Source organism: Prorops nasuta, unplaced genomic scaffold, assembly GCF_024137725.1.
Source record: "Prorops nasuta isolate Cenicafe-Biocafe unplaced genomic scaffold, Cenicafe_Pnas_1.2 PNAS00022, whole genome shotgun sequence".
Taxonomy (NCBI): domain Eukaryota; kingdom Metazoa; phylum Arthropoda; class Insecta; order Hymenoptera; family Bethylidae; genus Prorops; species Prorops nasuta.
The window spans coordinates 1,661,030-1,672,525 of NW_027116819.1; the positions used below are offsets into that span (position 1 = coordinate 1,661,030).

An 11,496-nucleotide genomic window follows, 5' to 3' on the forward strand; every position below is an offset into this window, starting at 1 on the left:
AGTGATTTTGCAATACTTAATTAGAACAAGTTCAAGCAAAGTTAAATTATACAAGTTAATATTGAAATTTTATCATTTTCACTATTATTAAATATATTTAATAGATATACAATATGCAGGGCGTACCACTTAAAATGCTCCAGAACATAGATACAAAAAGACGCGTACCTCTTCAACTATAAGAGATATTCAATGTTTGCACAGGACTTTTTCGAAACCTTTTGTTATTTGCTTCCAAAAGGGTCATATGAAAAAATTGAATATCTCTTATAATTAACGCAATACACGCTTTTTGTATCTATGCTCTGGGGCATTTAAGTGGTACGCCCTGCATATTGTATATCTATTAAATATATTTAATAATAGTGAAAATGATAAAATTTCAATATTAACTTGTATAATTTAACTTTGCTTGAACTTGTTCTAATTAAGTATTGCAAAATCACTGTTATAAAGACACTTGTCATCTGTACAAATCTTGCAGCGTATGATTATTAATAATTATATATATATCCATACTCTATATATTTATTATAATCCTTGAATAGGTTATTTGATAAAAGTTCCACTTCAGTCGCTCAGTAATATCTGAAAAACCAAAGCAGACCATATTTAATATATAAACTCATTAAGCTAAGCAAATTAAAAGTAACTTTGAATTAATAAACACTGTAATAAAAATTACATATACCTTGCGATTACTAACCATAAACTCTGTGCCAAAGGAAGCAATTTACATGGATGGGATTAGTCGAAAGTCCTTCATATCTTCTTATTTCTGCTCATCGTAGATATGAGCAAGATATCATTCCAGCGATAAAAGTAATATCTAAATAATTAATCAACTAAACAGTTAAGACACAGTTTTATATTTGAAATTGAAAGTATAATACATTTGCAAATTGTTTACATTTACCTTGTAAGAAGTATTGCCTTCTTTGACCCATGTGTTTCTCATCATAAAATCATAATTAATATGAACATCGTAGCAGTAAAAGTTATACCAGATGACATATATGTCAATAAAGTACGCATGAATATTTTAATTACACTTATCAGTCATTTTTGTCTCGTCTCTCATTATTATTCTGATAAACATTTATGCTGCATTTCTTTAATCCTTTGCGAAAGCCACAAACACCTAAATCATATTTGTACAAAATATATTTCCACAAAGTAACACTAGTAAATTCAATATATAAATACTTTAAATTATTCAAACGTTTTTACTTATCTAAGATCCATAGTTTTTCTTAATTACATTTATTTTGCAGTTTTTTCTTCTGCTTCTTTAAATTGACGTTATCTTGAAGATTATTCAATTATCTTTTTCTCATCTTGATATCTAAATGAATACTACAATAAATGCCTTACGACATTATAGCAATATATTACTAGATTTCGGCCATATTCACTAGTCATATAGGTAGTCGACTCACTTCTACAAAAGTTTTCGGACAATCTAGTATGTACCGATCTGATCGGATCCGGGTTAAAGGGGATTAAGGTAGGACGTACTCAGACGTGATCGAAATTCAAAACAGCATTGGTAAAATTTCAATAAGCAAATAAAGGTAAACTTAGTTATAAACTTTTATTATTAACATTTTATCACGTAGTTTTTCAATTTCATCAGGTAAAAATAAAAAATTAAGAAGAATTAAATTATATTTAAAATGATAACCTTAATCTTATTTTTATTGTATTTAAATGGCAATAAATTTTCTGTATATTTGCAATTAATTACTAAATTTTTTCAGAAATAAAGATGGATCAATACTACGCTCACAATAGATATGTAGGTATGTAAAGTTTAAATGTAGTACAGAATACTAAAATAGTAAAGTATTCAGTTTTATTAATTATACTTTAATTTCCTGCACAACCCAAAATATTGGAGTGAAAAAAGTGTATTTGCATTAATTATTAAATCTTAATTTCATTAGACTTTATTAAAAGGAAATATTTTAATTAATACTTTCTTTTTTTTGACAGATCTGAATAAATATTCCTGGACAATTGGAAGCACAAAATTGTTGTTGGAACATATAAGGAAAAATAAAAATATAATACAAAATAAAAATATTGGTCAAAAAAAATTATGGGAGGTAATTGCTGCAGAATTAGGTAAAAAAGGATATTTAGTTAATGGCAAGCAGTGTTCAAATAAATGGAAATCCTTTAACTTGTTGGTAAAACCTATTGCTATTGGTCACTTGTCCGTTTTTGACACTTCAATCACGTCGGAATACGTCCTACCTTAACCCCTTTAACCCAGACCCGATCAGATCCACACGCGGAAGCCTTCTCACCAAATCCGGGTTAATCTAGGGTTTTTTTCGAAAGTTGTATTACTGCGACTGTAGTAAACCCTAACCCGGATCAGATCACTGAACGTAAACATCCACAGTCAATAACGGAACACGGCCCATGTGTGAGTGTGAGTGCCGATCTTTTTGTTGTTGATTTAGCATGATTCATTCAACAAATTACGCGGGTACGAGAAGAAAAATTATCTGATTGTTTAACTGCTTAAAAATTCTATGCGATAATTTATTAATATTTTAGTCATTTTAGTCATCATAAATGGATAATCTTTCGGAGGTAAATAACAACAACTTTATTTTTGTATTTTCAAAAACTACCCGATCAGCTTAATCTTTTTTTTTATCATTTAATAATAGAAAATTTAATTTAAAAGATTATTCTATAAACAGGTTTGTATTTGTTTTTACTAAACTGCTGCAATAATATACATTAATTAAATATATTAAAATAAGGGAAATGATGTGTTTAAAGCATATTTATCTTGTTTTGACTAATTGTACCAGTTCAGCGGTACAGCAAAAAAAACAGGCACAATATGTGTATGATTTTGTATGTTTCTATAGTTGAATGTATTTAACCTTGAATTATTATTTTATAGATGACCTTTGGGGAAGTTGAGATAGATGATAGATATAAGAAACTGAAAAGGGCTTTAAAGCTTTCTTGTTTGAAGAATGAAAAGAAAGATATTTTGTTAGGAAATCGAAGTCAGACCGTGCCTCGAGCTTGGCCAAGTATGTCTAGTATACATCCAGATACACATGATACAGACAGTATGAGATCTGCACGGGGAAGTGAAGTGGTATCAGCTAGTAATAATTTTGGATCTGTTTTATTAAAGAAAAATGATCTTTTTATTAAAGGAAATCTTGTAACATCAAGTGTGAAAAGTTTTCATGTTAGAAAACATGATGATTCTATAATAATGCCACCTCCTAAAACAATTAATATTCCATGCAGTTCCAGAAAAGTTAAAACTGTTACAGGCAAAAGTTCTTCAATGTCTAGTTATAAATCATTTTTGGATTGTAATCAAAGTAATTTTAATAGTGAGAATTCTGATTTAAAGAATAAATTGTCACTAAGGAAAAATAAGACTCTGAGCTGTAATTCTTCATACCAAGAGCAAATAAACAACGTTAGGAAAGATGAGCCTGTTTTCAAGAACTGGCGTCTAATTCTAAATGACCAATTCCAATTAATTATTAAAGGAGAAATAAATAGGTAAATGTATTATTTGTAAACAGAGAGATGGCTTTAAATCACCCTAGTATGGATATAAAAAAATACTTATCTTTATAATTATAAAAATATCCATTTTTTGGGTAGTTACTTTTACATTCAGAAAAGTTATATGCCTTGGATGTATCTTGAATGCCTCACTCCATATTGGGTTTTTCTATAATTATAGCATATAGAATTTAAGCACTTAGTATCATTGTATTTGATCAAATTTTAAAACTGATTTTTTTTTTTATTGCTTTTTTAATTCAATAAAATTAACTGTTTATTATAAATTTAATTGTTTTTTAACAAATTATATTCACTCAATACTAAATTGAATCATATACAAAAATATAGAGTGCTCTTAAAATCAAATTATATGGAACTTTCTATTAGCCAATTAGAGAAGAACCCTGTGTATTTTTAGTTTCTAAAGTTTGCTGTAATATTTTTCATGCTTCAGTGGGAGAATTGCGAGAAGTAAGCCAATCTTGAGGAGATTGTCTGCATCCATTGTTGAGTCCATTAACAAACGTATCTATCGCCTTGAAGGTGATATAGTAGATAACAGAAGAGGTAAATAAATATCAGTTATCATTTTAGCTTTCAAAAATGATTATATATTTTTTTAATAGAATTACCGGACTATGTGAGAGGTAAATTTGTTAATGGTTTTCCTGATGATTGGGTGAATGTTTATCAAATTTGGAGATCTTTTGTCTTCAATGGTTCTAAACCTACTTTCCGTTGGCCTACTGCAATCACAGATAGCGATGACGATCTACAAAGCAAAATAACAGATATAACATTGTCATATAAGCCTAAAAGGATTTTGGATTCATTAACTTATACAAATGAAAAAAGATCAACTACTGCACTTCCTACCAATTCGTCTGAAGAAAATAAAGATATTTCCAGTACGGAAAAAATGATAGAAAACCAACAAAATTTATCTAAAAGTAATGAAGTTTATAACTCTTTGTCGAAAAATCATAATTATAATTTACAAAAATCTTTCAGTAGTGAAAGAGAAGGGGAGGAAAATAGAGAGAGAAATAAACTTGAACTTCATGGTCAAAAACTTTTAAATTTACTTGTTGAAATACAAGAAACATTGACAGAAAAACTGTTAGTTTTAGCTGATAATCTAAAAAATAATATTTTCTCCCAAGAATACATTCTGAAAATATTAGAGTTACTTGAACATCTTCATTTTATTATGTCATATACAGAAGACCTAACATTAGCTCAGGGCATTCATGTAGCTAGAATGAATGATCAGAAAGAACAAGAGAAGTTAGTAGTAGACTCTGGCGTTGATTATGAAACGGAGAATAGCAGTGCTAAATGCTACAGTGAACCAAGAAATGAAACACCAAAAACTTCTATACTGAATGATATGAGTGAAAGCGAAATTTATTTAGGAGTTCCAAAAGTTTCAGTAGAACTTATCGAAAAGCATATGGTCATGATACGAAATCGTCATCAGAAACGTCGGATTAAAAGACCAAAGAGATTGAGAGATGTGAAACAGCTAGCAAAGGAAAACCAAATATTAAATGACCAAAAAATCAATAAAAACAAATTCAGAAAATTTTCGAATAGTATAAACAATGATTCAAATTCTACTCTTAGTTTTACGGAAGACGATGCGCCTGAAGCAATACGGGGTAAAACTGATTTACAATCTTATGTAACTGCTGCAAAACCCATAAGCTTTAGATCAGAGAAGGTTGGTGTAGATTCCAAGTACATAGAAAATATTTTAAACAGCAGGAGTAATAATAGCGATAATAATTCTAAAAAAGATCCAAATGTTGCACAAAAGACTAGGATGTATTTAAATGAAGAATGTACAATGAATAGCAATAATTCTGCGAAGAGTAGCAATAATTCTACGAACAGTAGCAATAATTCTATGAATTATTTTTCTGAAAATATAAATTTACGACATGAGCCAAGAACAGTATTATCTAATATTATAACTAATTCAAATTCCAAGGAGACAAATAATCCTTCATCTTGTGGGAATACAAATGACGATGCTAATTATAAGACGAGGCATAGATCATCCAAATCAAAATCTGTAGAGAAATCAATTAATATAAAGTATTTAGAATATAATCTTGACAAACAGAAAAAGTCTAAAAGTTTAATAGACTGGTTACCTGCAGTGATAAATGTGTCTAGCAGCCCACTGAAGTTTGGTTTAATATTTAAAGGAAATCTATTAAAGTAAGTTATTTTTGAAATAAAACAAAATTGCTATAAGCTAAAGCATTTACAAGCTATTTTTTTTAGCAACTCGGGGCACATTGATCACGGGAACTTTTCTACAAAGATTGTAAAACAAAAACTATCAGCGAAAAAATTTATAACAGTCGATGATGATGTTTATACATTAGTTGGTTCTATGAAGGATGCGAAACATGGTAACTTTCTTTATTTAACGGGAATCCATATACCGACGTTACAGGGCACAAACTATTTCGCATGCAACGTCCTCATTTGTTGACGGATTGTAATGTTATTTCATGTTTTTGGAAATGCCAGAAGATTATTTACTGAAGTACATTAGGCGAATTTACACAAAAACTTAAAAAATATTGTGTAAATAAATATATTAACATTTATGAAACAACAAATAAATTACAAAATCCCCCAACGTACTTTACTAAATAGTGTTCTTGCGTTTCCAAAAAGTAAAAAAAATGCAAATCCGTCAGTAATGACGATGCTGTTTTTTTTTGGACGTTTTGGAAATGCAAAAACATTATCTAGTAAAGTACATTGGGGGATTTTGCAATCTATTTGTTGTTTCAATAATGTTAATATATTTGTTTAAACAATTAATTTTTTTTTTAATTTGCTCAATGTACTTAAGTAGATAATCTTCTGGCAATTCCAAAAGCATGTAATAACATTACAATTCGTCAACAAATGAGGACGCTGTATGCGAAATAGTTTATGCCCTGTAATATCGGTATACGGATTTCGTTAATATATTAATTTAATAAAACTGTTTATGATTGTCTATACCTAATGAATTGTTTAGTTATTCCAGAAGTGCTACTAGTAGATTGTAAAAATGGCTGTCCCACAAAAATAGAACATTTTTGTAAAATGTGGAAATTTCTGGAAAAAAGTAAGTAAAGAAGGCAATTTGTGTATTGGAGAATAAAAGTGATTAACCATTTCAGAGGCACAATTGTTAAAACCGGAAACTGATCATGACTCAACTATCAATACTTTGGATGTTTCCGTTAGTTCTAGGGGTAGGAGAATTTTACCTCCTTTAAGTTACTGGACTGGTAAATATTATATTTTTAGGAAAATGTAATTACTCCTAACATGTCTGTTAATTTTTAGACGAACGAGTAATTTTAATAGGCGACATCCCTCATTATAGTCCAGGTATGTCGCCGAAGTTTGAAAATAAATCACCTTCGCTAAGCCCTAAAGTAAAAGTGAGTTAATAATTATCTTTGTAATTATTTTGGCGTAAAACATTACTAAAACTGTAGGAGAAGCCGGAAATGACGATCAAAGTAGATACCAAAATTGTTGCCTTTATAAAGTTAATCTCATAGGATTATTATCGTTTTTGAAAGTAACTGTAACATTATTTGTTAATAAGGCCAATGAGAAAGATGTTACTGTGAGTTCGAAGACGGTCAAAAGGGAAACAACGAATAGCTTCGTTTCATCTAAGTGGTTAACTATGAATACTAAACGAAGAATTATAAATAGATTACAGTTTCCTTCCACCGATTCATGCGACAACGAAATTAGACGCAGTAATAAAGTAATTTATTTTCATAAACTTAAATTGTTAATAAAATAATTAATCTGTATTATTTTATGTTTTAGAGACGAAAGTCGAATGAAAGTAAAAAAAATACAGAAACGGTATGTAATGACTAGTGCTAAATTTGTTAAATAAATATATATAAAATTTTCATGTTTTTAAACTTACTTGTTTTAGGTGTATAAAGATAAGCAGACTTTACGAAGGAAGCTTAATTTGAAGAGCCAACAGAAATCCGAGTTAAAAACAACTAATCCAAAACCTAAATCTTCTGTCTCGTAAGAGTTTTTTTTTAGTTTAAAATATATGTAGTTCTTTACAATAGCATACCAATTTATTTAGGTATTTAACGAAGCAAGAATCAACAATAATGCAGAATTCACCTCGTGAATTGACCTTCAAATTTTACGAAGGTACTATGAATGGCGATGATATTTTTTCCGAAGATCAAATGTCTATTATTTAAAATTAACGTAAAAGGAATATTAAAAAAAAAATTGGTGAAATCAAATAGAATTCTGTTGTATCACTTTAAGAGATTTAATATTAAAAAGTGTTTAAAGGTACTGAGCCAATGAAGGCTCTTAGTTATTTAGAATAGTAAGAGTATAGTAAATTATAATTAATCGTTTATTTTATTTATATCAAAAGAATATAAATTTAGCTCAGCGAATTCAGAAATCCAAAGTAGTTTTGTTACAATGATTTTCCATGTACTAGAAGCTTACTGTTTTAATTGAAAAAATAGTGCACAATATCTTCAAGATAAAGAGTTTGGTTTAAAAAAAAGCTCACTCACTTGTGTATAATATTATTCTATAAGAATAAAATATACTTTTCACACTTTAATTTTAAACAAACTTTTGTTAATCATGATCTCGTGTAAGCTTATTAAAATAGCGTTATATTAGTTTGCTGTAAAATGAAAGAGACAAAGAAAATCGCTGCTCTTTTTGAAGATCATAAATGATGTATATATTTTTTCATGCAATCAAGAGCAAAATTCTAGAAATAACTAATGCAAAGGGAGCAAATATATATATATATATATGTACATATAACATTTGTGAGCAAAATTTCATTATTTTTAATTTTTATTTATTAATTGTATTATTCCACTTTTTTATGTTCGTACTATATAAAATAACTTTCAGAAAATATGCTTCGATAAATAACAATGTATTCGCGTTAAGCATACGTTCATCGGGGTAAATTTTTCACGATTCAAAAGTAAACCATTCTTCATCGTATGTAAGATTAAAATATTAACTTATTACTAATAAACTGACAATTGTCAAATGAAGTTTCACAGGTGATAAGTTTTGTACATCTGCCTCGTCCTCTTATTAAAGTCGACCTTTTCAATTGTTCGTGGACGTCTCCTGACTGAGATTCGATGAGTATCGTGTAAAGGGTTGAAGAAAAACTGTTTATAATGGATTACAGTTAACAATATGATTATATGATATAATATAAGGAGAATAAACATAATATGCACATAGATCTGAGTTGTTAGCTCTCATCGTACAATGGAGTACCGTCCCCACTGAGAGACATACTCCGGGGACTAGAATTCGTATGCGGAGTTCCTCATGGTGATTTGTAAGAAGAGGGAGTGCGATTAGACGTCTGTCGACTTCGCGGAGTGGACCTCCCTGACGAATCATCATAACTACCTGGTGTCTTTCTCGATTCCTCATATCTTGGCGTGCAACCTCTGAAAATTTTAAAGATTTAATGAGGTTTTAACCCTTTTGAAATTAACTCTTTACAGTTACAGCATTACTAATTTCATTCAAATTAAATTCTCACTAGCTGAAGATATTTAAAAACATTTATTTAGCTTACGAGACTCTTGGAGCGGGTTCCTTCAATCTTGCCTATGCTTCAGCTGCTTTTTTCCAATCCATAGGATCTCTTGAGGGAGTGGACACAGGTGGTGTAGGTCTATGAGTTGGGGTAGACCTATGGTGAGTTGGAGTCATTGTGGGTGGCGCAGGGTGCATAAACGGTCCTTGATGTTGACTTGGCGTTTGTTGGCCATACTTGGTGTTGACTGACCAAGATGAGGTGTGTGATGTAGCATTTGATAAGGTGTTATGACCGGGGTTTGTCCAGATGGTGTGTAAGGCCGGTATTAGGATATGTGTGTATTCCCCCGTAATTTGCTGCACCCGTTGCACCAGGTATGTGTGGTGGATAATGATGTGAAGTCTGATTTGCAACTTGAGATAGCGAGTGCAGCATATGATGAGGAAGATTCTGAGCTACTCGCTGTATTGCTTCTTGATTCATTCCTAAAAATAATAAGATAAAGCACTTCAAAAAAAGATTTTTATTTACTCGAAGAATAAAGATAACTCTATAATGAAAGTACAGAAAGTATACGAAAAAATCTATTTCAATACATTTCATAATAAAGAGAAATTAAATAACGAACCACTCGCACCTCCTGGTGTAGTATTATAAGGAGTTCGCGATGTCATGGTCCCACGAGGTGTGCTTGGTGTCGCCTGCCTTGGTACCGGATCTCCAAAATGTTCCTTGAACCATCTGAACAAATCACTAACCCTTCCGAACATTTGTCCCCTGAATCTGAAACCATCCGGGGAGACAGTAACGTACTCGTGACAACATCTCACTCTTGATAAGTAGGATAGCAAGAACTTTCCAGGATAATTCTAAATTAAATGTCATTCATGACAATACAATTCGGAATATATACGTAAAACAACAAAACTTAATAAAATCTAAAACTATAAGTTTGAATAAAATCATGCAAGAAATATAAGTGAAAGAAGTGAAAGCAATATATGTATATGTTACTTTGGCAGCTGAAATAATATAAGGAATTCCTCCGGGATTTTCCTTTTTCTGTTTCTTTAAAATTTCATCAGCCTTGTCTTTGATACCTTCAACTTTTGGCTTGTAATATTTAAAATCCAGTAGCTCCGAGGCACATGCAGCCATAGAATTCACATGTCTGGCTATAATTTCATTCGGGTCCTCGAACTCTTCGCTACCGATCCACAAGCTGTGACCCAAAGAAAACGCGTTTTCCTTTCCCTCTTCCCTGACATCTGTATGCTGATAAATCTCATCCGTAACTTTCCAAGTTACTATTAAATGGTCTGCACCTTTGCTGCTTGGCCTAACAATTGCCTCTCCTTGTTTCATTGTTTGCATAAGCTTCTCCGCTTCTGTAAAGCTTATATTGTGGAACGAAGGATGGACTATCACGCGTTTTACGTAAGTTTGTCTTTGCTTAATTTTCTTAGCCTCCTCTTCAACTTTCAAATCCGTCTGTTCAGCATCGGCATCATAGAATGGATCACGTTGGGGTCTGAAAAGATTACAGAAATTCTGATTGTTTATTATAATTCTAATATAATAATGCTAAAGAAATCACATTATAATCACCTCCATTCGTGATTCTTGTCAGCCAAATCACTGCTTTTCCTGGTGCATTCAACGCTAAATCGCTCACAACTTCAATCTTAATGACTCTACAGTGGATAATCTGACCGACGCCGACTCTTTCTTCTGGATCGGCCACATGCTTATCAGATAAATTTTTAATATGAGTGTATCCGGAGATCCCGTTACCTAATCTTAATCTTACACCAGTAGCCTTTCCTAGGTAAGAACCAGCATCAAAGTGATTCCACACTTCTGAAAATTCGGGGAAACCATTTTTCAAACAGAAAGGACATTGCCATAGTCCAGTGTCCTCGTTTCTAACAGGATTTGCCTGATCTAATTATTCACCTTATGGTTTTCTATGATTAATTCCACGATGTGGTAAAATTACTCCATGCACGTACGATGGGAAAAATTATTTTGTATCCTTCATTGACCATTATACACATTTTGCTGCTGTGTACCTGATGAAAAGGAAGAGTGAGGTAGAAATATATTTTAAACAGTGTGTTGAATTAGTAGAAACTAAATTTAATGCAAAAATAGAATGTTTCAGATGTGACAATGGTGGCGAGTGTGCATCTAAGGGTTTAAAAGAATTTTGTTTAACAAAAGGAATTCAAATTCAATATACAATACCTAGAAATCCTTAACAAATTCGGGTGAGCGAACAATTTGGTCAAACAATTTTAGGAAAAGCAAGATGTTTGATCTTT

General features: G+C 31.0%; 2 protein-coding genes across 10 annotated transcripts; one reads left to right on the forward strand and one right to left on the reverse strand.

Annotated features, from left to right (window-relative positions):
• The first annotated feature begins 1,052 nt into the window (after positions 1-1,052).
• Positions 1,053-8,663, forward strand: LOC136781175 (probable serine/threonine-protein kinase DDB_G0267686). 9 transcript variants are annotated; one of them, XM_066739954.1, is made up of 14 exons: positions 1,053-1,574; positions 1,761-1,802; positions 1,996-2,604; positions 2,927-3,552; positions 4,016-4,128; positions 4,188-5,787; positions 5,854-5,984; positions 6,608-6,697; positions 6,753-6,863; positions 6,922-6,966; positions 7,077-7,357; positions 7,423-7,461; positions 7,538-7,638; positions 7,703-8,663. In XM_066739954.1, the coding sequence occupies exons 3-14, from the start codon at positions 2,587-2,589 to the stop codon at positions 7,824-7,826; spliced, it is 3,279 nt and encodes a 1,092-aa protein (XP_066596051.1). In that variant the 5' UTR covers positions 1,053-1,574; positions 1,761-1,802; positions 1,996-2,586; the 3' UTR covers positions 7,827-8,663. The 9 variants fall into 9 exon arrangements, 7 of the variants coding, with proteins under 7 accessions (XP_066596051.1, XP_066596054.1, XP_066596055.1 ...); XR_010823876.1 differs by having other exon boundaries at positions 1,054-1,574; positions 7,077-7,349; positions 7,703-7,740; XM_066739957.1 differs by having other exon boundaries at positions 1,054-1,574; positions 6,753-6,827; positions 6,922-7,019; positions 7,190-7,357.
• A 1,036-nt stretch (positions 8,664-9,699) lies between these two features.
• LOC136781473 (transcription elongation factor SPT6-like) lies at positions 9,700-11,220 on the reverse strand. Its single transcript, XM_066740380.1, has 5 exons — positions 11,185-11,220; positions 10,770-11,111; positions 10,187-10,723; positions 9,801-10,041; positions 9,700-9,722 (listed from the first exon to the last, which is right to left on the reverse strand). Exons 1-5 carry the CDS (start codon positions 11,218-11,220, stop codon positions 9,700-9,702), a joined length of 1,179 nt encoding a protein of 392 aa, XP_066596477.1.
• Positions 11,221-11,496: the final 276 nt, after the last annotated feature.

Bases quoted from the DNA above. Each gene is read 5' to 3' on its own strand.
- LOC136781175 (XM_066739954.1), top strand. The intron at 4,129-4,187 runs GTAAATAAATAT...TTTTTTTAATAG, and splicing joins TATAGTAGATAACAGAAGAG to AATTACCGGACTATGTGAGA. The intron at 6,864-6,921 runs GTAAATATTATA...GTTAATTTTTAG, and splicing joins TCCTTTAAGTTACTGGACTG to ACGAACGAGTAATTTTAATA.
- LOC136781473 (XM_066740380.1), bottom strand. From the start codon at position 11,220: ATGGTCAATGAAGGATACAAAATAATTTTTCCCATC. The intron at 11,112-11,184 runs GTACGTGCATGG...TAATTAGATCAG, and splicing joins ACAAAATAATTTTTCCCATC to GCAAATCCTGTTAGAAACGA. The intron at 10,042-10,186 runs GTAACATATACA...CATTTAATTTAG, and splicing joins ATATTATTTCAGCTGCCAAA to AATTATCCTGGAAAGTTCTT.